Raw genomic sequence first — 27,855 nt, 5'->3', positions numbered from 1 at the left:
CTTCTGGATTATGGCATGATACATAAACCATCATCTCTCTCTTTTTCATTTTTTTCTTGTTTTAGAGTGCAATTGAAAAAAGAGAAGAAGGCTATTTTATGGAGAAATTTACATGGAAAACACTATTGACTAGCAATGCTCGACTCTGACGTTTGAGGTAACAAGAGCGACATAGGAAGGGTTGTGAAGAACAGCCGACGTCGCCGCCGGAGAAACTTTTGGTCCCCTATCCTGTCCTTGACTGCCATGTTAGCGTGACACTAGCAAAATGTCCTCACGCACCAAATTAGTTAACATACAACTCTTGTATGGAGTCATAGACAGAAAAGCAAATTGCTACTAGCTCAATGTCTTATATACTGTGGTTTTCAAAGCAAATTGTGGGTGTGATTTTTGCCCGTTTCCCTTAATTAACCGTGTGTTGTATGGTTTTCAGGTCCGGTTTTTCTTATTAACTGGACCATGTTCCCTCTTCCTATAATGCATTGCGGGAGCTCCCCGCCCTCTTGACGAGGTTCCGTGAAAAAAAAAATCTTATATACTTGTATTCAAAGTTACTAATTGTACTCTAGATAGAAACATTATGAGATAATCCATTGGGGTGGCTGTCTTTTTAAGATACTAGGCCTGGTATATGACTCCTACTAAGAAAGTTACAGTACGAGTCTTGATGTTCAGTCAGAGATTTACTGACAGCCTCAGCTTGATGATCATTCAGCCGCGGCGGTTAATTTTTGAACAGCTACCCACAGAGCTGAGGGAGAGACCGAGAGAGCTACAGCGAAAGTGCGGAACTCGATCGAGCGGCAGGATCACAAGCCTGCTGCATCGTGTAGCAGCAGCACCTGAATAAATAGCTAGCTTTGTTCAAAAACTAAAAAAGCTAGCTAGAGGCTATGGCGAACAAACACTTGGTGGCGGCGAGGCAAGAGGACGACGGAGCGATGATCCATCATGAACGCGGGCGGCGGTAGAGCGCGGGGTAAATGCGGCCGTGCGCGCGGCATGATTTCCAACCTGGCCCGATCCCGGCAAGAATAATGAACCTGCAGCGCACTGTGCACCTGTAATGGCCGGCCTCTCCCTTGTGGACGGAGCCGGCGGGCACGTACGCCGCCGTCCGCCGATCACGTGGGCGACGCGCCTGTACTGCTGCTGGTACGTACCTGACCTGGCCGGCCGCGCACGGACACGCCGGGGCTGGGCACGACGCGATCGAGCGGATCCGCTTCCACTGCCCCCGGCTGACGCCGCTCTATTCATCACTCCCTGCGCGCCCCACTCTGCCGAGTTTTAAGCAAAAGTCAGAAGATGATCGGTAGAGCCCACACCGCTGCCACTTGGGATCCCCTTTCGCTGTCCCGGCTCTTATTTCTGGCCAGCCGCGGCAACACTCTCAGTTCTGAATTCTGCGAGCTCGGCAGCGCCCAGATCGGTCTATTTTGGAGTATGATAATCTGCAGGCTGCTCCAGGCGCGAGGTGCGAAATTATTTGTCCCGGTTGCCATGTTTGGTTCGCCAGCTGGAAATGGAGGGCGTGTGCAGGCAGACATTTCGGAGGAGTTGAACTGGAAACCGTTTTCCAGGATAAATCCACTACTAGCTTCGTTTTAAGGAACAAGGTTTATAAATTTAGATAAAAATGAAATGAATTTACCAAGTTTGATTAAATATGAACATCTACAACATGAAATAGATAATATTGCGAAAATATATCTTACTGCGAACCTAATAAAAAATTATAAAAAATATATTAATACCGCAGAGATACCAAATATATCTAGCCTCTGTAGAAACATGATGTGCAAAGACGTCAAGGATGCACATAACCCAGAAGAAAATAAAAAGGAGTTACAAAGATAAACAAGACTTGTCGTGGTGGTGTAACACTCGCAACATTATCACCCTAACCACCACCGAAGACAACACAAGACTAGAAAAGTGATTCTCCAAAAGATGCCCCTCCAAGGAAGAAACAATGCACAAGTATTGTCGTCATTCGAATAAAGATCTTGAATTTTCATCTTGGAGAAAGTTCACCAAACAATTACTTCAACAAAGTCATTGATAGGTACAACCAATAAAGGCTAGACATTTGATTTTCACCCTGAAACACAAGACTTGGTACTCGAGCAGCACCACCAAAAATGTAGTCTCGTGTGCTGCCATCCCCTCTTGCCAAGGCGCTAGTAACCAAACACTCGACACAATAAGAATCTGCGCAGCGTAGATCATCATCACTACCAAAACACCTCCGTCATAACTTCAAAACCTTCTATTGCACCCACCTTGAGTTTCTGCCGCTCTGACAATATCATGAAAATCTTTACTTGACATGTCCCATGGCACCAACAAGAAGGGAAGCTTCATGCCACGCTCCCATGAACCATACTGGCTGCAAACAAGGGTGCACACGATCGAATCGATTCCAATCTACATATCCAATGGCTCCATTCGCCAAACATTGGAAATCTCCAATAGAAAGGAGGAACTTGTGGGCGAAAAGATCTATAGGCTGACATCGAGCAGACCGGTGACTTGGTGCAAAAATATCAACAAAGCCAAACGGCCTTTATTCAAACTCAGCTAGTAGCCATGTCAAAAAAGTAAAAAAAAAAAAAAAAAAAAAAACTCAGCTGGCAGCCTCACGCCACCAGCCGATTGTAGAAGAGAAGGCGACCGAGTATCGTAAAAGTTAATGTTTTGATCTATAGCATTGATCAAAGATTTGTTAACTTTCAATTTAAATTTATAAGGGTGTGTTCGGTTTTGGAATCATGAGGAATGAGACGGAACCATCCCGCACCTTGTGTCCGTTCCTATGTTCGGCTGGCAAAAAGAATGGAACCGAGTAGTTCGTAGGAACGGAATATATCCCTATCCAGCTAAATTGGTGGAATCTAGGGGAATGGCTCGCTAAGCATTGCTCCCACATGCGAAAAGAAAAAAATGTCTAACTTGTCTCTAATCTCACTTGGTGGCCAGCACAAACGGTGGACGTGAGGTGATGGGAAAGCACGCGTGGCAATGGCCAGCACACGCGGCGGTAAGCACGCCCGGCCGGCGGTCGCGGCCAGGCACGCACGGCAGCGGCCAGCATGCGCGGTGGCGGCTAGATCATGCTCCTCTCGTTTTGCTTGTTGATTTTGGCCTGTGTTGATTTTGATTTGCATAAAAAAATCATGTTTAGATTGTTCTGTTCCACTATGCGATTCTAGAACCAAATAGAAAACATAACCATTCAGTTCCTCGTGACCTCAACCATTCCATTCCGTCCATCCTGGTTCCAGAAAGGAACATACCCTAAGGGTCTGTTCGGTTCAGAATCGAATGGAACGGAATGGAATCAAGTCGTTCCTTAGGATGATTCCTGCATTCGTTTCTGGGATGGAATGGAACCAACGCGTTCCTCAAAAGCGAATATTCGCTGTAGATCTGGAACGAGCCCGTCCGGCCGAATCGGTCGAATGAAGTGGAACACGCTCTATCATCGGGCTAATCCCTTCTTCCCCGCTTATCTCTCTCCCCTCGACCTCCCCTCTCTCCCCTGGACCGGAACGAGGCGGACGGCGGACGAGCATGGCGCGGAGGCGGCCTCCCCTCTCTCCCCTCGACCGACCCGAGGCGGACGGAGCAGCGCGGTCGCGCCAGGCGAGCAACGCCGGCGGACGGAGCAGCACGACGGCCGGCCAGATCAAGGTAGAGCGTGGCGGCGGTGACCGGGGCAGGCGCGGACGAGGAGGAGAAGGGCGGCCCTCCGTGCTCGCGGCCAGGACGGCGGGGGCCAGCGGCGCGGCGGCCGTCGAGGTCCCCCTCATCCAGGCCATGGTGGAGACGAAGCCATTCCACTAAATTAGGCCAATTATTGCTAATCCCTTTAAATTAGACTAATTATTTGCATATTTAGATTAATTACATTTGGTTCCATTCTATGCTTTCTCAAATCAACGAACATGAGGATGGATGAAATGAGATGGGATGGAATGGAATCATTCCACCTCATCCCAAAAACGAACACATCCTAAGTCTTATAGTACATGAGTAAACGTGTAAAGTACTCCACTATACCGAGTGAACGTGGTTGGGTGCTCCTGATCTTGTTGCTCGCTAGTACTACGTATTGTTGATCTGGTGAGAAAAGGGAAGCAAGTTAATGAGCGGACTGCAGGAGCAGCAGACTTCACGACGAACGCACGCAATGATCAATTCTGAACAGAGGAGATCTGAGAAGCTTACTACGCTTTACTGAAGCACGCATTGATGCCTCATCAGTTTGCTCTGCAGCATTGAATGGTCATCACTCTGCATTCTGACCCTCGTTCTAACAGTCCCGTTTTACTCAGGTAACGGTAATCAGCTTGGCCTACCACCATACCAGAGCTAAATTCATATATTAAAGGAGGCTAACTTGTACGGATCGTTGGCATCATCTATATATACATCTTGTAAACCATCCGGTTAGAGTTTATAAGATTATAAGATAATCCAAAGTTTCGCTAGCTGGTGTCCGTGGTTTTTTCCATTTCTGTATTGGAAGGGGTTTTTCACGTTAAATCTTGTGTCTCCGCTGCGTTTACCTTTATCATTATTCGTTATTTGCTTGTCGCTTTTCTAACAACTACCTACAGTAAAAAAAGATCTGAAAGTGTAGCTGGTAGCAGAATACTGTGTCATCTTCCCGATAGATCATGAGGGTGTTGAAAATCCAAAGAAGCTGCCAGACACACGTGCAACATGTCTAAACAAGCAAGCGAGCGAACACATAAGATTCCCGGTTACAAACACAACGCATAACAAATTAACAGAGAAGAGGAAAAAACGACACCTAGCCAGACTGCGCCACTAACTAGAGTGGTAGCAGCAGCGCTAATCAGGGCGCCGCGCCACATGCTCGGCGCGGCGCAACATGCGGAACTATACTACAGCTAGTACGTAAGCTACTACGACACGACGCGCCGTATACGTACGGCATGGCCGGCGGTCATATGTCGACGGCGATGTCAGCCGTGGCGGGGGCCGGCGGCGCCGCGGAGGGCGGAGCTGCGGTTGGGGCGTCGGCCGGAGCGCCGGCGCCTGCGGCCATGGCGAGCAGCATCTGGCGGAGGCCGCGCGCGTAGTCGAGGAGGCGGTCGACGGAGGGGATGGTCTCCCTGACCTCCTCCTGCGCCTCGAAGTCGCGCAGCCAGGCGTGGAAGAGCGGGAACGCGTCGGCGTCCACCAGCTGCACGCCGGTCACCTCCTCGAAGACGGCCAGCCAGTAGGAGCCGCAGCCCAGGACGACGTCGAGGAACCCCACCTCGTCGCCGCCGAAGAAGCGGCGGCCCTTGAACGCGCCCTCCCGCAGCTCCGCCTCCAGCAGCGCCAGGTTCTCGTGCACCTGCCGCACCGCCGCCTCCTGCTCCTCGCCCGTCGACGCGAACACCGCCCCCACCGCCGGACCAAGCTACATATTCCATGAAAAGTCAACCCGTCAGACATTTTCCACCGTTATCGTTCAAGAATCACAGAGTGCTTGCGAACGTACCTTGTCGTCGCTGAAGTGGCACCAGAAGCGTGCGACGGCGCGGTCGAAGGGGTCGGCGGGGAGGAGCTGGCGGGCGGCCGGGAAGGCGTCGTCGAGGTAGTGGAGGATGATGGCGGACTCGGCGAGGGCGCGGCCGTCGGGGAGGACCAGCACGGGGACCTTCTTGTAGACCGGGTTGTGGCGCAGCAGCGCGTCGCTCTTGCTGCCCAGGTCCTCCTCCGCGTACTCGAACTCAAGGCCCTTGAGCCGCAGCGCAAGCTGCACGCGGTGCGTGTACGAGCTCGCCCACGACCCCAGCAGCTTCAGCGGCGCCGCCTTCTCCGCGTTCTCCGCTGCTGCCTTCTCCATGGCCATTGAAGCTAAGCTAGTGGGTGAGTGAGTGAGAGGACGGTGCTCGAGCTTCTTCCTTGGATGCTCGACTGATGTTTGGAGTGCAGTGAGATTCTTTTTGGTGTGTGGTCTGGAGCATTGGGGGAGAGGGTTTATATAGAGACGGAGGGGTGTTGCGTGGGCTCCACATGCTAGTGAGGTGGACGGGTGGGACCGTGGTGTCATCTGGCTAGGGTTTAGCGGTCTGGGCCAGAGAAGAGGTGGCGAGGGATGGGCCGGGCAGGCTTCGCCGGCAAGGTACTCCCACCGAGCTTCGCCGTGGACTTTCTACTCACTGAGGAGTGTGAACCTGCTTAATTACTCTACTTTGCTAGTAGTACAGCAGGAGTGATTTGTTAATCCGGTCGGTGTAAAAAGAAGTTCTCATCACGGGGCGCCGTTCGAAGGATCATGACGAGCAGGAGACAGTGATAAAGTAGTCATCGGTCGGTCGCTGACAGTCGTGCTCTAACTTTTCCCTCACAGCTCCGGTGGTTTTGCGTCTGTGTTACCGAGCCATAGGTAAAAAAGAGACGCGGTGATCAAGAAGTCTTTGACTTGCTCCCCAATACTTCTCTCTGGCTTGCAGCACAATCCGGCGGGGTTCATACTAGCGAGTGTCAGTGTATTCATTTTGCTGCAAAGCGAATTGCTGAGCTAAAACAAATTGAGAAAGGTGCTCAAAAAGTGGTTCAACTCCTTCCTCTGCTCCTAAAATGGATGTTGATGACCTAAAAGCTCAAGGACTCCGTCCCTGAAATCTCTTCTACATTAAAAATGGATATAGAAGAGTTGATGAGAATTTCAGAGATCACTCTTCTATGGAGAGACGACACAGAATAGCAATCAAAACTCACTTGGCTGATCTTTTCAAGCAATAGCTGGCGTACCGCAAGCAGAGAAATGGATATAATTAAATGGATAACTCTCGGGGATGAAAGCTCAAGATTTCTTCATTCCACCGCCTCTAACCAGAAGAGAAGAAATCATATTGCCTACTTAAGCCATTCCGCTCGAGTTCTAATTATTCAGCATGTTGCCAAGGTAAATATTCTCCTTGAACCATACGAATAAAGACTAGGCCAAATTGAAAATGCAAGGGACTTATCAGAAGTTTCCGCTTTACTGACTAGTCACCCTGACCTTGCATTCTAGGAAGAGTTTTTTTTTCCCACAAGGAAATAGATGATGTAGTGGCAGACTTCCCTCTTCATAAATCGCCAGGAACTGATGAGTTTAATGTGGAGTTCATGCAAAAGTATTCGCCTATCATCAAAAACGATTTCCATGATTTATGTGATCAGTTTCACCAAGGCACCTTATGCTTAGAAGTTAGAAAGTATTAATAGTTGCTTTATTGCACTTGTACCCCAAAAGGTTGATGCCACCGAGATCCAGAAGGATGTGTCTCACGAAGCGGTACGTGAGCTTTGGCGACTCGGGAGGCGATTGGGAGCTCGCCCTCCCGGAGCGCCGCCGTCGTGGATCTGCCCGCACCCTTGGGGGCGCCGGGAGCTGCGCTCGATGCCAGTGAGGAAAGGGAACAGGTTTGCACCCCTCGCCGTCGTCGTCTCCGAAGCCGAGGGACTGGAACCAGAACCTTGGCAAGGATACCAAGGCCACAAAAGCTGCTCTGTTGACTCAAATTGCTCAACTTGATGTACTGGCAGACGCCATTGGACTAGACGAGGATGCATGGGCATCAAGGTATCACCTGGAGGAGCAGCTCCTCCACATTTACAGAGTGGAAGAGGAACATTGGCGGCAACGAGGAAAAGTCCGACGGGCTCTTCAGGGAGATGCTAACACAGCCTATTTCCATGATGTGGCTAATGGTAGACGAAGGAAATGTAATATCTCCGTCTTAACACTGCCAATGGAACCATCACGGACCCAAAACTCATTCAAAAACATGTGTATGATTTCTATAGGAACCTCCTTGGTTCAACAACCCCAAGGGTATGTGGGTTGGCGGCATCCACCTGGGAAGGGGATGACCGGGTCTCGGATGAGGAAAATGTTGGTTTGGCGTGCACCTTCTCTGAATCGGAGATCGATTCCATCGTCAAGGACATGAAGACAGACACCGCCTCGGGTCCGTACGGTTTCCCTGTCGCTTTCTTCAAGAAGTTTTGGGTGCAAGTCAAGCACGGTATTCTGCACATTCTTAATGACTTTGTGCTGGGGCGCATCGACATTGCTAGGCTGAATTTTGGGATCCTCTCCCTCATGACCCACAAGTATAGGGGGTGTATCGTAGTACTTTCGATAAATAAGAGTGTCGAACCCAACGAGGAGCAGAAGGTGTTGACAAGCAGTTTCGATGAAGGATTCACTGTAAATGCTCACAGATAAGTATTCAGGGAGTTTTGATATAGCAGATAAATAAAGTACAAGTAAATAAAATGCGAGAGTAATAGTTGCAGCGAGTGGCCCAATCCTTTTTAGCATAAAGGACAAGCCGGTTTGTTTACTTATAATGACCAAACGTTCTTGAGGACACACGGGAATTTAGTCTAGTGCTTTCGCTTCATATAGTTGATTAATCTTCATTGTTTTGATAAGTATTGTGTGGGTGAACCTATGCTAATGCATCGCCCTTCCTAGGACTAATACATACTTGTGATTATACCCCTTGCAAGCATCCGCAAATACAAGAAAGTAATTAAGATAAATCTAACCACGAGTCTTAAACTACGAGATCCTGCTATCCCTCCTGCATCGATATACCAACGGGGGTTCAGGTTCGTTGTCACTCCGGCAACCCCACAATTAGCAAACGAATACAAGATGCATTCCCCTAGGCCCATAAAGGTGAAGTATCATGTAGTCGACGTTCACATGACACCACTAGAAGAATAACACCATAACTTAAATATCAAACCATTGAATATTACTCAACATAGTTCACTACTAACATTTAGACTTCACCCATGTCCTCAAGAACTAAACGAACTACTCACGAGACATCATATGGAACATGATCAGAGGTGATATGATGATGAATAACAATCTGAACATAAACCTTGGTTCAATGGTTTCACTCAATAGCATCAATACCAAGGAGTAATCAATACCGGGAGAGTTTCCCCTATGAAATAATCAAGATTTAACCCTAGATGTTACAGCGGTGACGAGGTGCAGCGGTGGAGATGACGGTGACGGTGGTGGAGATGATGGTGATGATGATCCCAATGAAGTCCAGCTCGATGGCGGTGACGATGGCGTCGATTTCCCCCTCCAGGAGGGAATTTCCCCGGCGGATTTCAGCCTGCCGGAGAGCTCTTTTCTCTCTGGTGTTTTCCACCCCGCAGAGGCGGCTGTGTCTCCTCTCGATTATTCCCCGTACCTTAGGTTTTCGGGTAGATGAAGTACGCGAAAGAGAGGCGGCCGAGGGGGGCTGTGGGCCCCCTCCCCACAAGGCGGCGCGGCCAGGGTGGAGCCCGCGCCGGCCTATGGGGGGCCATGGCGGCCCTCCTCGGCCCCTCCTTTTGGCTGGCTCCTTCTTCTAGAGAAATAAGACCTTCGGTGTAATTTCCGTCAATTGTTGATCTTCAGAAATATTGCATTCTGACGGTGTTTTTTCCAGCAGAATCCTGACTCCGGCGAGTGATTCTCCAATAGTCATGAAACATGCAAAATAGGTGAAATAACATAAGTATCATCTCTAAATATGAAATATATCAATGAATAACAGTAAATTATGATATAAAATAGTGATGCAAAATGGACGTATCACTCCCTCATCCCGAAGGTTCCAGGGGCGGACCAAATCTCGCAGTACAGACCTATTGCCCTGATCAATGTGATATTCAAAATCATCTCCAAAGCATACGCCTCCAAACTTGATCCTATAGCGAACATGATCCTTTGCCTGAACCAAACAACGTTTATCAAGGGCAAAAACATCCTTGATGGCCCGTTGGCGCTCATGGAGATCATTCATGACATCCGGAAAAGAAAGCACAGTGGAGTGCTCCTCAAACTAGACTTCGAGAAGGCATATGATCGTGTCAACTTGGATTTCCTGGGGGAAGTCCTACATTGCAAGGGTTTTGACGAGGGATACATTCACAGGATCTTGCAACTAGTCTGGGGGGGGGGGCAAACTGCAATCTCTATCAGTGGAGAGGTGGGGCCGTTTTTTTTGGAACAAGCGAGGGGTTCGACGGGGAGATCCCCTCTCTCCCCTCCTCGTCAACTTTATTGGCGAAGCGCTCTCTGGGATCCTTTCGGCCGCGGCGTCAGCAGGTCACATCCATGGGTTAGTACCACACCTCTTGGCGAGAGGGATTACACACCTCCAGTACGTGGATGATACACTCATCCTCATCCAGGGATCGGATGAGGATATTGCGAACCTCAAGTTTCTCCTTATGTGCTTTGAAGATATGCCAGGGCTCAAAATCAACTACCACAAAAGCGAGGTGTTTGTGCTCGGATAGCGAAACAACGAGCGGACTTCCATTGCCAACAAACTTAACTGCAAGCTCGGGAGCTTTCCTTTCACCTACCTGGGATTGCCTATATCTGATAGGAAGTTGACACTCGATCAATGGCTGTTCTTTGTTCGGAAACTTGCGGCCAAGATTGAACCGTGGTTGGGAAGATTGATGTCTTCAGGGGGACGACTCATTCTTTCCAATGCATGCTTAGACAACTTGCCAATCTTTGCGATGGGGCTATTCCTCCTCCATGATGGGATTCATGCGAAGTTTGACTCTCATCGATCCAAGTTCTACTTGGAAGGTGCGGAACCAAAGAGGAAATATCACCTGATTAATTGGCCAACGGTCTGTAGACCCAAAGAAATTGGGGGTCTGGGGCTGCTGAATAAAAAGAAAATGAACCTAGTCCTGCTTCTGAAATGGGTCTAGAGACTTTACCAAGAGGAAGATACTATCTGGGCTCGTATTATTCGCGCAAAGTATGCGGACGCCTCAGACCTGTTTTCGGGATCAGGTCAAGGGGGGTCCCATTCTGGAAAGCCTGCATAAGATCAAGCACTTGTTTAAGGTGGGAGCCAAGCATGAGGTACGAGACAGAGTTAGAACCAACTTCTGGATGGACTGGTGGTTTGGTAGGGGGCCCCTCATGGATACCTTCCCTTTGTTGTTTGCCATCTGCGACAATCAAGATATTTCGGTGGTAGATGCATTACAACAACATTCCCTGCAAGTACGCTTTCGACGATCTCTTGACCAGGAGGGCATGCGATAGTGGGCAGAGCTCGAGGAGATGATGGCTCAGGTGCTTCTCAGAACAGGGCAAAACAAGGTGTCTTGGCACCTGGAACAATCTGGAAGTTACTCAGTAAAATCAATGTATGCCAAACGTTCTTACGGCACGACGGTGGCTCGCTGTAAGGATATGTGGGAAGCCAAAGTCTCTCTGAAAATCAAGATTTTCTCTTGGCAGCTAGCTCTAGACAAATTGCCCTCGGGACAGCAGATTTTGACTAGATATGGTCCTTCCAATGGCCTATGTGTCCTGTGTGGTGCCCCGGAGGATGCTAGCCATATTTTCTTCTCCTGCTCGTTGGCTTGGTTTGCTTGGTCTGTTACTCGCCAGCTGCTAGGGTGCAACTGGCGACCCGCTAACTTTGCACAATTCCATGCCATTCTATCAAGTTTCTCGGGGTTCTCGCGGCGGCTGTTGTGGGTGTTGTTCGCGCAACAAGCTTGCTATTGAAAAGAAAACTATTACTAACCCAGCTGACATTATTTACAAAACTATCATATTTTTGCAGCTATGGAGTCTAAAGTTCAAGTCAAGAGAAAAGGAGGGGCTAAGCTGGATAGCAGGCGAGCTAATGGAGTTGTAAGTGGTGCTGAAGCCGGCAGCAACGTGAAGAAGTAGCGATCGTGCCTTGGTGCTGGGTCTGAGTGCACGGAGAAGCCGACAATCTATCTATGCGTTTCCTTGTGTTTGGTTGTGTTCTTACCCTGTTATGTTGAACTTTGATCTCCCCTAGTGTTTGGCGAAGTTGTATGCCCAGCAGTGTGTAATCTGAATCTATACCGTATGGCTTTATTAATTTAAAGTCGGGCAAAGTATTGCCTGTTAGGTTGATGCCACCACTGTACATGATTTCCAGCCAATTTTCTATTAAACTGCACTCTCAAGCTTTCTACAAAGTTATTGGCCAATAGACTACAAACTATCATTATCCAACTTATCCATGAAAATCAGTATGGCTTTATCAAATCTATAACAATACAAGACTACCTGACTTGGTCTTACAAGTATATCCGCCATTTTTGTAGGATCAAAAGTGAGAGGATCTTGCTCAAACGAGAAAGCCTTTAATAAATTGGACCGTTCCTTCATTTTGTCAGTTTTGTAACAAAACGGATTCGCGCTTCTAGATTAAGCAATTCAGAGTTCTGCCACCGCTGTAGATTTACTCAATGGAGTTCCTACATCTACTTTAAGTGTTGAGGGGGGTTCGAACCCTCTATCCACTTTTCTCTTTGTTTTGGATGCAGTTGTGCTGCTAACCCTTGTCAATCATCCTATGACTTAATGATATATTGAAAAGCCTCCGCCTCTTCAATGTTCCCATGATTTTCCAACAGTATAATATGGCGACGATACACTTATCATTATGCAAGCTGATGTGCAACAGATTCTTCATTTAAAGGAGTTGCTCAAATCCTTTGGAGCTGTATCTGGGATGAAAGTTAATTATGCAAAATCAAATATTATTCCTATAAATATCCCATAGGATAGGGGCCATGTATTTACTATATATGCCCATTTGCTGTGATATAGGAATTCTTCCTTTCACATACTTAGGACTGCCCTTGAGTACTACAAAACCTATTAAGAAGCTTTTATGTCTCTCTGTCATGTGCAGGGAGATTTCCCTCATGCTATTTCTATTTCATTTATGGCAGGAACCTTAGGCTAGTGAACTCAGTACTTTCCTCCTTGCCAATTTTCTGCTTGGGTACTCTCAAAATTTAGGAGTGGGTTTTGATGAATGTGATAAGTATAGAAGGCACTGCTTATGGAGAGATAAGTACTTAGCTTGCAAATACCCTCCTCTGGCATCATGGGACATGGTTTGTAAGCCCAAAGATCCGGGAGGCTTAGGGGTCCTTAAGCTATCTGTCCAGAATGATTGTCTCTTAATGAAACATATTCATAAATTCCATAATCGAGCAAATGTGTTGTGGATGACGCTAAGTCTGGGAGCTCTATTATCAGCACTCTGCCTCCACTTAGAATGAGAGGCATGTCCATTTGATGGAGAGATTGCGTCAAGTCCTTGCCAACTTACGAAAGTTTGGTCAACTGTGCTATCATGAATTGCAGATCTGTGCTATTGTGGAAAGATAACTTGTCTGATGAAGTTTCAACTGTTAAATGGCCTCATTTATTCTCCTTTGTGAAGGGTAAAAATTTGTCAAAAGAACATGCCTACAAATGACATGGCCTCTCTGTTGAGAAGAGCAAAAGTACTGACCCTCTCTGTTCCACTTGCACTTGTCTGCTGAAGCCTTACTGAATTTCATGAGTTGCAACATTTGCTAGCTTCCATCCAGCCCTTGACAACCGATGATACTTGGTCTGTATGTGACAGCACCACTGTCCTCTATTTACAAATCTTTGACGAGGCAAGAAGTTGACCCCCTGGCATTACTTGCTTTGCCAGAGTTGCTTTCATGATAAGCATAAGGTCTATTTCTGGTTTGCTGATCCATAGTTGCCTTAATAGTATAGCATTGTTACAGAGAAAGAATTTCTTCATGGAAGATTACACTTGTATCCTGCGTATTCCTACAGTGAAGAAGACAAGAGATCACTTGTTCTTCAAGTGCCCCTTTGCAATTAATTGTTGGAAATATCTTTGCCCTGATTGGAGTCCGCACGTTGATGCTCATACTAACATTCAACAGATTTTACAAAGTCTGAAGGTTCAGATCGCGCTGCCTTCCTTAACGAAAATTGTTATGTTGATACCTTAGCCTCTTTGGACAACCAGAAATGAATATATCTTCAGAGGAGTTTCTCCAAGCCTGTGCCGTTATAAAAGGAAATTCAAGGATGAGTTTGCTATTCTCAACTTGTATAGTTTTAGTTTTAAATTATTCTGTTATCAAAAATTGGGAGAACAACTTTGTATAGATTTAGTTTTACCTTAGAGGCTTATTTTTCTTTTCTCCTTCTAGATGCTAACCTCTAGCAATCAGCCCGTACAACACCTTACTAAAATATCAATATGCAGTGGAAAAACCCGCTGTTCAGCTTTACAAAAAATATACTAGCGAGTGTCTGGTAGCTAGCTCTCTGTACGTTGTACCGGCAGTTTTCACCGTGTGGTGACCTCTGTAGTCTGTACGCTACAACCAAATATTGTTACTGATGATAAGTGTAGACAAACACAGCAGCAAAGTCTGGTCAAAGCGTACATAAGAAGGCCCGAGCCTGGATCCTTGCGCTTGACTACAATATGTAACACTTGCGACCAAATCGGAATGGAATCCTGTAGCGCGTTTGACTGAAGACCACCTGCACGCACGCTTGAATTAGCCAGGCCAGGAGGCCGGCAAGAAGCAGTTATGGTCCGGCCAGGACTCGTCGCTCATATACATGATACATCGCGTTCATCGTCAGAACATATTTCAACCACGATGCTTTTGTCGTGTGAGCACTGTGCGCATACAGCGGCAAAAGGGACCTGACCTGACCATGGCATGGGCAAGGAGTCGACCTTGCCTTTGGATGGCGGAAAGCAACAGGAACCGGGGCAAGACGGCACGACCAAAAGTGGCCCGCCAGTACACGGTACAGATGCCTGATGACTCCTTCATTTTCTCCCACGCCAAGTGACTGCTGAGGCGTCGCCTGGTCAATTTCTTTGCTGCCCACAGATATTGTGGTCGGTTTCTTTGCTCCCAAAACAAGAATTCACGACCACACTTCTTTTAGACTAGCCTCCATTTATGGTCACGACGACGCGTTCGATTCAAAGGATTTGTGTAAGTAATTTGTAGGATTAAATTTAATGGAAAATTTTCCTATAATGATTGTTTAATTTGCAAGATTAATTTCCTTATAATCTTTTTCTAAGAATTCCATTGCGCTAAATTTCATAGGAAATCAATCATCCACTCATTCCTCTTTTTTTATAATTCTTTGCTTTTTCTGTGGTGGAACCAAACTAATTTTGGTTCATATGAATTCATGTAGGGTTAAAATGAACATGACAGTGCAAACCTATATTTTTTTATTTTTATACGTTTTTCTTATCACACTAATCAAACAGGCCACCTTATAAGTCATTGGCGCGCGTGAATTGGCCAACAAATAAAGATTAGCTCACGTCCTGCAGATTTGGCATCAAGCCATGCCACCACATTGTCAATTGATAGCAAAGTATAATATTAGTGTATAATTCGAATGAAAAAACTGAGGCAAACAAAAATTCTTAATCACTTATTGGTTGTTTTACTCACTTACATTGTTTTGCAAGCGGATAGAAAATCACATTGTCTTGAACCTCTGTATCGTACAGTCAAAGTTAGTAGAATATAATATATGTCAGCATAATGTCAACATATAACCTTTGAGATACACTATATATTATAACCTGGCTCATTAACAACCTCCTTTTTAAGTTGTCTTTGCCAAACACAATAACCCTGAAGAATGCTTTATCATCATCCAAATTCACAACAGCCGATCAACATAGTCTATCCATTTTTAGATCAAAATTTGTGTTTATATTTAATCAATGGCACGCTCCGATGCGAACAAGTCTACAATGAAGTCTGGTGGTACACCCAACCAACTCTTATTATATTCTCCTTAGCTAAAAATGTGCAATTCTATTACTTGAACACATCGCACATGTTTAACTGAGAAATCGGTAAAACCATCAGCAGAAACTTGATATCTTCAATCAGAGGACCGTGGATCAAACGATTTGTACCACTCGGATTCAGCTTCGCCAATGCATCCATACAGTCCATCTCCAGCAAACCTTGGCAGCTCCCGTATCCAAGGCAATCTTGCAGCACGCTTCAAGCCAAAATTTCGGCCCTCTTCGGGTCTGCAACATCCGTCAGAAAACAACAAGCTCCTGCGTGAAGCTGCCATGGTGATTCCTAAGTACCACACCAATCCCTCTGTTACCAGAAGCCAAGGAAAAAGTTCCGTCATCTGAGTTGATCTTGAACTAGCCCGAATCGGAAGGGAGCCAGTGCTCCCTTGCCCGAGCGTTGGTCGGCTGCGAGATGGGTTTGAGGGCCAACCATTCTTCCAATAGCATAGTTCTTCTCGCAATTGCATGCGGGATCTCGATCCGAATCTACTAATCTCCTCATGTTCCTTGTTTCTTGCATGCCAAAGCTGGTAAATGAACATCATACCTAGAGTAGCCTCCTTTTTAGACAAGTTGCCAATCCAGCCTAAGAGCCAATCTTGCAGTTCCCTAGGCCAAACAACCGTTGTCGTCGGTGAACTAAGTTGGAATACCGTCCGGTTCCTTAATTTATCCCAAAAATATACCAAATGAGTGCATGAAAAGAACCGGTGCATTAGAGATTCCTCTTGGTTGTAGTCTTGTAGACAACACATTGTACTACTTGTTTAATTTCCCGTCACTTTAGCTCCTCCCCAACAGCTAGACAATTCTTGATCAGCCTCCAAAACATGTCTCTTTGTCTTCCCAGGGACGTTTGTAGGTCAATGTGGTAGCTAGCCTCCGTGTTCTTTACATATTGAAGATGAGCTAGCACGGCCAGCTTGGCTTCGTTTGACCTGCATCTTGAGGTGATATGCCGATTTGCACTTAAGTGTCTATTTTTGGTGCAGTTCCAAGCTACGTAGTCATATTTTTCCGCTTCACCTATGGGTATCTTCATAATGTCTGCGACATCACTCTCGGAATATTCATCATTTAGGTTATAACGTCCCAGACTCTGCCATCGGAAAGTAGTATTCATATAGACGCTTTAACTCGACATCATGCTTACGTTCCAAGGGCGTTTATGACTGTTGCACGGGATCCATACCAGACATTCCTTAAGTAGCTCCCAAAATGAAGGATACTTCTCTAGGTGAAAGAATCACCCTTGGGGCATCTTGCATCAATAAAGTTACCATCTTTCCAAAAAAAAATTAAAAGTCACCATCTTTGAAATATCTAGCCCGCAACACCCTGGGGCACAAAGACTCTGGGTTTGTGTGTAATCTTCAGGACTTCTTTGCCAAAGGCTTGATTAAAATTTGAGTACTTCCGAAACCACATTCCACCTCTTCGCCTAGTGACGCACATCTTCTCCCAACTGAGCCAATGAACCTTTATTTCTATCTCTGCCGCAACCTACCTGAACCTAGATGAGATTGACCAAAGATTATTACACATTTTATTAGACAACATGAACCAGCCCATCAAGCAGGTTGGCACCGCTTGAAGGGCCGACTTCACAAAGAACCTGTATGAACATACAAATCTCATTATCATCTCCACGACTCCAACCATGGATCGGAGAATCCCATCTTAAGCACCATCTATTAGAGAAAAAATCCATTGTATCCGATCAACGGAGTTCATCATACCAAGCTTCATAACGCACAATGGCATCTTTCTTTTCCGTTTCCTGATTTCATGAACACATTCATACAAAATAAGCACATCGTCCGTAATTAATATTCCAATGAAAAATGCACTTTTCTCTTCCGATATCTAAATTGGAAGGATCATGTAACACCCCAGAATAAACCCTTTATTTTAGTGGTGATTACTCCCACTGAAAACTTATTCCCCCTCTATCTCAAAATTCATTCGATCTTTTTGTGTTTGATGTTTACTTTGGTTTTCCACTCTCCGATGATTTTCATGATTCCTCCATCAAACTCCACTTCCCTTGGAAATATTTCCATGTGTTTTCCCTTCGGACACCTCTTGATCCCTAAAATTCTAGTCCACCACCTATTAAAGGAGAACCCATTTCTGTTGCCTATAAATTTCAACCAAAGATACCAGAGGACTCTCCTAGGTTGATACCACATTTTCATGCAAAAGTATTGCATGCCCTACTGTAATATTTTCAAGATATTCTACATTCCCTATAATTCCATTTCTGATCTTAAAATGTTGTGACCAACCTATACACCTCAGAACAGCCTCAAATTTCTGAAGAAGAATTATTTCGCATTATGTACATTTCATATTTTGGGGCCCAATCCATTTGAGCAGTATTTCTATCACTTGTTTGCGGTTATGGAAGAATTAGAGAAGTGTCACTTGATCATAGACAACCATCACATTTATCTGCTAATTGGTAAAACTTGTCAACTGTGTGTGTGTGTGTTTGCGAAGAGGCAATGCATTGGCTGAGTTATGTTTGTTGTAGTACGTGGTTGTTAACTCTATGAGCTCTTTTGTACAACTTGCCACAGAAATTGAGAGAGTCTCTCTACTTTTTTTAGTGCAAGCGGCCACTTGAGTCCACCATACCTTGTAGGCGAGCGCAGTTGAATTCTAGTCTTGCTGGGTACGCGCCTTAGTACTCACGCTTTGCTTTTTTTTTGGAAACCATTGGCCTAAGGTTGCTGGTACGACCTGATATGAGTATCCACTTGAAGGTTACTTTGTGGGTCACAGATGCATGTAAAATGCATGCATGAACTTTGTGGTTTGTTGACACATATTCCCACATATTTGCAATATATATGATGGTATGTTCATGTTTTATATTGATTTTTGGTGATTTACCAGTGATCCTTGTTATTTTGGTTATATATAACCCCGCGTGTAAGAAAAACCGTATTTTGTGTAATTTTAGCTTTCATGGACCTAAACGAAGTCTAGTGGAGCTAGGATTCTGGAGATGTCAATATTTCATCAAAATTCAAAAGAGGCATCTGGAGCACCTCGACCTTACGAGAAAGGCCATGAAGGCCAAAAGAGCCCAGGTGGTGCCACCAATTAGGGTGGGCACCCCACCAGGTCTTTTTTCCTCGTCGGTCGTCCGATTCGCTTTATTCTTTCACCCATGGAATCCGTCTGACCTAAAAACCTCTATATAAAGGACTTCCTGATGCTTCCTCAAAGAGAGCGTCGCAGAAACAATGAAACAGCAAAACAGAGCCAGAACCAGTGAAGATTGGAGGGGGAAACTCCACGGAGCCGCCGATGGAGGGATCTCTACCTTCTCCAACGTCTCCACCATTATCACCATGATGAAGAGGGAGTAGTCCACCTCTAGACTATGGATTTGTGGCAGTAGCTTAATCTATTTATCTCTTGTTCTTCGTAGATCTAGTACCATATGAGTTTCCTAATATGATTATGGTCATATATGTAATTCCTATGTGGTGGATCTTTATTCTAAGATTTGATATATGAGATTCGAACCTGTTATGTGTAAGATGTATTGATAGATGCATAGCATGTAACCAGTTCTTAAGTACTTGTTCTGATCCAACTTGTATGTAAGAGCATGGGTGGTGAGAAGTGTGTATTAGATGGAGTAGCATGGTGATAGTTATTGAGTAGTGACAATAAATTCAAGATCTACTATGGTATTTTCCTTTCTTTTGTTGCCTCACTTGGGATAAAGTGAATTCATGTGCTATAATTATTTTGTGACAGCTTGATAGTATTGTTTGTTCAAGGTAGCATATTTGTGATTCAAACATTATGTCAAATTACTTAAGGATATACTATGTTGATTCTTAATTCAAGATTGCTTGGAGTTTTCTCTTTCTTGAGGAGTATATAAGAGAGATATATTGCAGCATCTCGATGTTAGGAAATAATGTTGAATGATTATCAAACACATGTTGAAGTTCCACCAACAGTTTGTCTTTGATGAATTATTTGTGTCCACTACAACTTAAAAAGAGAGTAGACAAATGAACCCATGAACCCCGGTCCATTTTGAACCATAAGAAACACCTTTCCAACACAACTATCATACTTTATATTTTCTACTATTTATTAATTCGAAAATAAAAAAATACTTTTTTCACTTGCAAATACACAAAACCCAAAAACAACTATCATTTCATTATCTTTATCATGCTTGCTTAGTTTATTTACTTTACTTTGCTTTACTTTATATTTATATATCATATTATTATTACGAAACCTTGTGTTTGATAACCACACGGTGGAGTTAGGGACACAAGACAAAAACTTTGCTTTGCAAGTTGCTAGAAGAGGAGAAGAAGAAATAACCTCTTTGCCAATTTCCCGAGAGTTCGATATAAACCCTCGAGTCACCTTTGTGGGGAAAACACGCTTGGTACAACACTCCGCACTTGGAGTCCCAACAAGTTGGTACACACGGAGGTTCTGCCATCAGTCACGTTTATGACGACTACGTTAAGTAGCGAGGACGCTCCTAGGAAGCAGCTCGAGGCTTGTTCGATATGGGTTCCGTTTGTTTATGTTCTCGGTCTCTTAGACCATTTTGCACCATGTCTGTACTGACACGCTCTATTCACTTATGCATGATGTATTGATGTACTATTGGGACACATGTCCTGTAACGACCCGGAAAAACCCCATAGATTTGTTTTTCTTTGCCGCTCGTTTTTCCGTGTCGTTCCAAGTCATCATGTCATCATGCATATTTTTGTCCGCAAAATTATTTTATTAAACATTATTTTCATTGCTAAAATTATTCTCTCCTTTTCATCCCAAAACTAAATCTATATTTCTCTAGTATTTTCTGGTATCAAAACTATTTTAAAATGGTTTAAAAACACCCAGGAAATAAAAAACAGAAAACAGTTTTTGAATAAAAGTAAAAAAAATAGGGGGGAAGAGCCTCCCACCGGCCAGGCCCAGCTGGAGGCCACCTTCCGGCCCAGCAAGCAGCCACCCGGCCAGGCCCATCCAGCCCAGCCGGAGGACCCCTCCACCGAAACCCTAACCAGACCAAAATCCTCCTCTGGTGTTTTTGCAGCCGCCCCCCTCCATTTCTTTTCTAAACGCGATCAGGTCCTTCCACCACCTCTCTCTGTCTCGAGGCTGAACTCGAGCCCGACGCGACCCCCTCGTCTGCGAGCGCGTCGCCTCCCCATCGCCCTCCTTTCCGGCCGCCAGCGCCGCCCCTCAAGCCCGGCGCCCCCCCTTTGCTCCTCCCCAAGCCGCTGATCGGCGCCTCCTCCCTGCACCGCCTCTTCCCTCCATGGCCGCCGCCATCCTCGCTACTCCCCGCGCTCTGTGGCCGCGTCGCCACGAGCTCCTCCCCGTCTCCGGCGCCGCCCTCTACCTCGTCGCCAAGGACGTCCTCCTCCGCGCCGGCCCCGACCTCGTCGACCAGGACGGCGCCGTCCCGTGCTCGTTCTGCTGCCGGCCTCCGCACGGTTCCCTGTGGTCGCGGATGTCTCCGCCCCGACGCGAGCGCGTGTGCTTCCCCGAGCTCGACGCCGCCCTGCTGGCCCCTGCTCCGCCCTGGTCCCGGCGTCTGTGCAAGCCGCAGCAGCCCGGCCACCCCACGCGACAGCAGCTGCCTGTGCCAAGCCACCTATTCCGCTCGCCGGCATCGCTAATTTGTTGCCCGTACCAGCTCTCCTATTCTTTTTCGTTCCATCACATCTGGTTGACCATCTAGCAGACGCTCACAGGAGCAGTTCCTTTCCTCTGTTTTACACACGCAGCAACAGCAGGCCACTACCAGCAGCGCAATAGCAGGTGGTTGTTCACTTGTTTCGTTTTGAACGAGCTCTAGCACATAGCGTGCATGTTTTTCCTATCCATCCAGCTGCTAGGCTGTGTGCTTAGCTAGTTTCATCTGTTCATGCAGTTCGGAGTATCCACTCGCTGAGCCGTTTCGTCGGTACACTGCCAAGTTCAGTTTCACATCCTCGCGCAACATCAGCACCACGGTCTTTCAACGCACGCGCAAATTCTACCCCTCTCCGCTCCGGCGACCACTTTTGTTCCGGTACCGTGAGACCCCGACCATGAGCCCTATTTTCTAAATGCTATATAACTTGTTGCATTTGCTATATCAATCATATCATGTTGCATCGCATTGCATATGTGGGTTCGGATAAATAGCGAATCACCTAATAACTAAATATGGGATTATGCGGGATTTGTTATTTCTTCCCGGTTCCATTTAATTTTGCGTAGCTCACCCATGCCTTGTCTTGCCATGCTAATCAACAATTAATACGCGGGGTAGAAAAACAACTTGAATCTAATAATTGTTTGCCCGGGTTCCGATCCCGATTAATATGGATAAGTTGCATTGCACCATCCATGCCATGTCATGCATACCATATCATGAGCATGCCGGTTCTTTATCCGTAGTAGTAAAACTTGCACACGTTGTTTGGCCGGCATTTGCTTCTTCCCGGATAGGATCACGAAGTGGTGTTGTGAGATACTGACGAGTTCCCCGACAAGTTCTTCTGCAGCCTTTTCACGAGCGAGCCCTCTCTCTTCACCTATTTACACTCTCCCTCGCATTGCTATCTTTATGTTGCGCTTCTTTATCGAGTCACGTGTCCTATTCCACTTGTTACCATAATAATCCTATATGTATCATTCCTTACCCATAGCCGTTGCTTGATGTTTGAGCCTTGCGAGTCGTAGGCGTGTTTAGGTTCCGTTGTTTATCTCGATACATTATCGGGATATGTTGGGTTGTTGGGAGGTTATCACATGCTATATCGGTTGTTGGAGATACACATGCTTTACTTATTTGTTAACAACTAAAATTGTAAGTAGAGGCATCTCGTGAGCCCCTTTGCGAAAGCATCGGAACTTTGACTCGCTAATGTCCCCTAGGACCCGAGTTCTTGTTATCCGTTCCGAGATTGAGCGCTCTACCCATGCGTGGGGACGATTATTGGGACCCCCTCACCCATTACCTTTTCTCAAGTCGGTTGAAAAGGGGCCACAACCTTGGTTTTATTTGCCTATGCCATGTATGCCATGCTTTACTTATCGTTGCCTTCGGGTGTTTACTTCTGTTGCCTTCGGGTGTTTATATTCTACATCGTACCCCGCGGGACGTTTAGCGAAAGCGTGTGGTTCGCACGCCTAGCCGCCGTCGCAAACCCCGAGTCCGCTCGAGTACGGCCGGACTTCGTCACGGGTAGCTTAGTCGGGTGGCCCCCTAGACTTTCTTGTTGAACCGGGAACGGTCTTGTTGTGAGACATCCACCTGTCGTAAGTGGGTCGAGCATGCGTATGGTTACATTTGGGCAACCCCTGCAGGGTGTACATCTTATCGATAAGCCGTGTCCGCGGTTATGGACGACTTGGAATTGTATAGCTTGATCATAGAACAACTTACACCGTTATCTTGTTGCTAATAATTTGCTAATAACTTGCGTAGTAATATAGCACTACTACAACCGATACCTAATAAAACTTGTCCACCGTTGAGTGCCTTTTACATTGCCTCTTCGCAATTGTTGAAGGGGATATGTGTATTTGGTCGGGTTATGTTTGTGTAGTATTTATCTATTACCTTGTGCGCTCTCTTATCTTCTCTGATTAGACGGATGTTGTAGCGTGTCTCTATTGGTTATAGTTTTGCTGCCGCTAAACCTACCATATAGCCCCAGGCGATATATATATATATATACTCGCTCGGCGAGCATAGCCATTTCTAGTCTCGCTAAGTACGTGCCGGAGTTCGTTCCTTGGTACTTACTCTCGCCTTTTCCCTTTCTCTTTTGCTTCCTCCCTTTTGTCGGCAACCGATGGCCCGACTTTGGCAGGTTCAAGATGACGACGTTAGCAAGGTTACCCTTCGGCTTGGCACTGGGCAGGGTTATGGACGCCACTGGTTATCTTCAGGACTCTTAGTCCAATTTGTATCTTGTCCGTACTCGGACGTATTCGATCTTCTGTATGATTTAGATCTTTGTATTGTATATTTGTATCTTGACTCATTGGAGTCGTTGTTGTAATATATGTTTCTTGTGGGGTCTATTGTAATCCTGTTGAAATGTTACCGCTCGTGTTAATTCCTCTGGCATCACGTGTGTGATTCGTCGCGCACGTCGTGTCGGAGGGCGTCTCTGAATCGATATCATGCGGATTTTGGCGGGATCGCTGGAATCCTCATGGTACCGGTTCCGGGGCGTCACAAGTTGGTATCAGAGCTCAGGTTGCGGTACCCCACTAGTCCAGCCTGTAGGATAACCTTGCCAACGGACGTTGTTGTGTCTAGTGTCAAAACCTATTTTCCAAAATTCGTTGGATAGATCTGATTAGCTCTGTTTTTCTCCTTATCTATATTCATTCTCCTCTTACCTTTGCGAGTTTTGATTCTTCTCTCTTATCTGCTTCTCCGAGTCTTAGGTTCTGACGTGGGTTGGACGATCTATGCCTTCACCTATTAGGACCGATCTCTGAAGATTTCCGACAGAAGAACATCCACGGCGGATAACCTTGTTTCTCCGTTGCCATCATCTTCGTTTCCGTTATCTCTCCTCAATTCTCTGTGCTTTGACCAACCTTCGCCGTCAATGATTGACAAGATCACCAATCTGGATTCCAGGAGTTGGTTACGTGATTCTCTTATTCATGTGCAGAGTAATACTTTGAGTGCGGGATGGACTGATCACCATACCGACTACTCTTATTATTCGCTCTTGTTACCTGAATTGGTGGATCTGTGTGACTGTTATTCCTTCCTTTGTTTCTCCGGAGTCATCATCGTCATCGGAACAACGACTTCTTGTTGGTGGTGTCGCCGATCAAGCTGGAGCAAGACTTCTTGTTAGTGGTGTCGAGAAGATCGACACGTCGCCTGAAGACCCGATAGTTCACCTCTCTCCCCCGTACCTTGAGGTGGAACCTCGGGGCGAGGTTCCTTGTTAGTGGTGTCGTTTGTAACGACCCGGAAAAACCCCATAGATTTGTTTTTCTTTGCCGCTCGTTTTTCCGTGTCGTTCCAAGTCATCATGTCATCATGCATATTTTTGTCCGCAAAATTATTTTATTAAACATTATTTTCATTGCTAAAATTATTCTCTCCTTTTCATCCCAAAACTAAATCTATATTTCTCTAGTATTTTCTGGTATCAAAACTATTTTAAAATGGTTTAAAAACACCTAGGAAATAAAAAACAGAAAACAGTTTTTGAATAAAAGTAAAAAAATAGGGGGAAGAGCCTCCACCGGCCGGGCCCAGCTGGAGGCCACCTTCCGGCCCGAGCAAGCAGCCACCCGGCCAGGCCCATCCAGCCCAGCCGGAGGACCCTCCACCGAAACCCTAACCGGACCAAAATCCTCCTCCGGTGTTTTTGCGGCCCGCCCCCTCCATTTCTTTTCTAAACGCGATCGGGTCCTTCCACCACCTCTCTCTATCTCGAGGCTGAACTCGAGCCCGAGCGCGACCCCCTCGTCCGCGAGCGCGTCGCCTCCCCATCGCCCTCCTTTCCGGCCGCCGGCGCCGCCCTCAAGCCCGGCGCCCCCTTGCTCCTCCCCAAGCCGCTGATCGGCGCCTCCTCCCTGCACCGCCTCTTCCCTCCATGGCCGCCGCCATCCTCGCTACTCCCCGCGCTCCGTGGCCGCGTCGCCACGAGCTCCTCCCCGTCTCCGGCGCCGCCCTCTACCTCGTCGCCAAGGACGTCCTCCTCCGCGCCGGCCCCGACCTCGTCGACCAGGACGGCGCCGTCCCGTGCTCGTTCTGCTGCCGGCCTCCGCACGGTTCCCTGTGGTCGCGGATGTCTCCGCCCCGACGCGAGCGCGTGTGCTTCCCCGAGCTCGACGCCGCCCTGCTGGCCCCTGCTCCGCCCTGGTCCCGGCGTCTGTGCAAGCCGCAGCAGCCCGGCCACCCCACGCGACAGCAGCTGCCTGTGCCAAGCCACCTATTCCGCTCGCCGGCATCGCTAATTTGTTGCCCGTACCAGCTCTCCTATTCTTTTTCGTTCCATCACATCTGGTTGACCATCTAGCAGACGCTCACAGGAGCAGTTCCTTTCCTCTGTTTTACACACGCAGCAACAGCAGGCCACTACCAGCAGCGCAATAGCAGGTGGTTGTTCACTTGTTTCGTTTTGAACGAGCTCTAGCACATAGCGTGCATGTTTTTCCTATCCATCCAGCTGCTAGGCTGTGTGCTTAGCTAGTTTCATCTGTTCATGCAGTTCGGAGTATCCACTCGCTGAGCCGTTTCGTCGGTACACTGCCAAGTTCAGTTTCACATCCTCGCGCAACATCAGCACCACGGTCTTTCAACGCACGCGCAAATTCTACCCCTCTCCGCTCCGGCGACCACTTTTGTTCCGGTACCGTGAGACCCCGACCATGAGCCCTATTTTCTAAATGCTATATAACTTGTTGCATTTGCTATATCAATCATATCATGTTGCATCGCATTGCATATGTGGGTTCGGATAAATAGCGAATCACCTAATAACTAAATATGGGATTATGCGGGATTTGTTATTTCTTCCCGGTTCCATTTAATTTTGCGTAGCTCACCCATGCCTTGTCTTGCCATGCTAATCAACAATTAATACGCGGGGTAGAAAAACAACTTGAATCTAATAATTGTTTGCCCGGGTTCCGATCCCGATTAATATGGATAAGTTGCATTGCACCATCCATGCCATGTCATGCATACCATATCATGAGCATGCCGGTTCTTTATCCGTAGTAGTAAAACTTGCACACGTTGTTTGGCCAGCATTTGCTTCTTCCCGGATAGGATCACGAAGTGGTGTTGTGAGATACGACGAGTTCCCCGACAAGTTCTTCTGCAGCTTTTCACAGGCGAGCCCTCTCTCTTCACCTATTTACACTCTCCCTCGCATTGCTATCTTTATGTTGCGCTTCTTTATCGAGTCACGTGTCCTATTCCACTTGTTACCATAATAATCCTATATGTATCATTCCTTACCCATAGCCGTTGCTTGATGTTTGAGCCTTGCGAGTCGTAGGCGTGTTTAGGTTCTGTTGTTTATCTCGATCTGTTATCGGGATATGTTGGGTTGTTGGGAGGTTATCACATGCTATATCAGTTGTTGGAGATACACATGCTTTACTTATTTGTTAACAACTAAAATTGTAAGCAGAGGCATGCGTGAGCCCCTTTGCGAAAGCATCGGAACTTTGACTCGCTAATGTCCCCTAGGACCCGAGTTCTTGTTATCCGTTCCGAGATTGAGCGCTCTACCCATGCGTGGGGACGATTATTGGGACCCCCTCACCCATTACCTTTTCTCAAGTCGGTTGAAAAGGGGGCCACAACCTTGGTTTTATTTGCCTATGCCATGTATGCCATGCTTTACTTACTTGTTGCCTTCGGGTGTTTACTTCCTGTTGCCTTCGGGTGTTTATATTACTGTCTTGTACCCCGCGGGACGTTTAGCGAAAGCGTGTGGTTCGCACGCCTAGCCGCCGTCGCAAACCACGAGTCCGCTTCGGAGTACGGCCGGACTTCGTCACGGGTAGCTTAGTCGGGTGGCCCCCCTAGACTTTCTTGTTGAGCCGGGAACGGTCTTGTTGTGAGACATCCACCTGTCGTAAGTGGGTCGAGCATGCGTATGGTTACATTTGGGCAACCCCTGCGGGGTGTACATCTTATCGATAAGCCGTGTCCGCGGTTATGGACGACTTGGAATTGTATAGCTTGATCATAGAACAACTTACACCGTTATCTTGTTGCTAATAATTTGCTAATAACTTGCGTAGTAATATAGCACTACTACAACCGATACCTAATAAAACTTGTCCACCGTTGAGTGCCTTTTACATTGCCTCTTCGCAATTGTTGAAGGGGATATGTGTATTTGGCTGGGTTATGTTTGTGTAGTATTTATCTATTACCTTGTGCGCTCTCTTATCTTCTACGATTAGACGGATGTTGTAGCGTGTCTCTATTGGTTATAGTTTTGCTTGCCGCTAAACCTACCATATAGCCCCAGGCGATATATATATATATATATACTCGCTCGGCGAGCATAGCCATTTCTAGTCTCGCTAAGTACGTGCCGGAGTTCGTTCCTTGGTACTTACTCTC

The 27,855-nt window shown here is 46.7% G+C and overlaps 1 protein-coding gene across 1 annotated transcript; it reads right to left on the bottom strand.

Annotated features, from left to right (window-relative positions):
- Positions 1-4,981: 4,981 nt before the first annotated feature.
- Positions 4,982-5,872, bottom strand: LOC124707481 (glutathione transferase GST 23-like). Its single transcript, XM_047239136.1, has 2 exons — positions 5,525-5,872; positions 4,982-5,443 (listed from the first exon to the last, which is right to left on the bottom strand). The coding sequence occupies exons 1-2, from the start codon at positions 5,870-5,872 to the stop codon at positions 4,982-4,984; spliced, it is 810 nt and encodes a 269-aa protein (XP_047095092.1).
- Between the last annotated feature and the right edge of the window lie 21,983 nt (positions 5,873-27,855).

Source organism: Lolium rigidum, chromosome 4 (assembly GCF_022539505.1).
Source record: "Lolium rigidum isolate FL_2022 chromosome 4, APGP_CSIRO_Lrig_0.1, whole genome shotgun sequence".
NCBI classification, from domain to species: Eukaryota; Viridiplantae; Streptophyta; class Magnoliopsida; order Poales; family Poaceae; genus Lolium; species Lolium rigidum.
This window is presented reverse-complemented; position numbering and strand designations above follow the sequence as displayed.

Bases quoted from the DNA above. Each gene is read 5' to 3' on its own strand.
- LOC124707481 (XM_047239136.1), bottom strand. From the start codon at position 5,872: ATGGAGAAGGCAGCAGCGGAGAACGCGGAGAAGGCGGCGCCGCTGAAG. The intron at 5,444-5,524 runs GTACGTTCGCAA...TGGAATATGTAG, and splicing joins GCCACTTCAGCGACGACAAG to CTTGGTCCGGCGGTGGGGGC.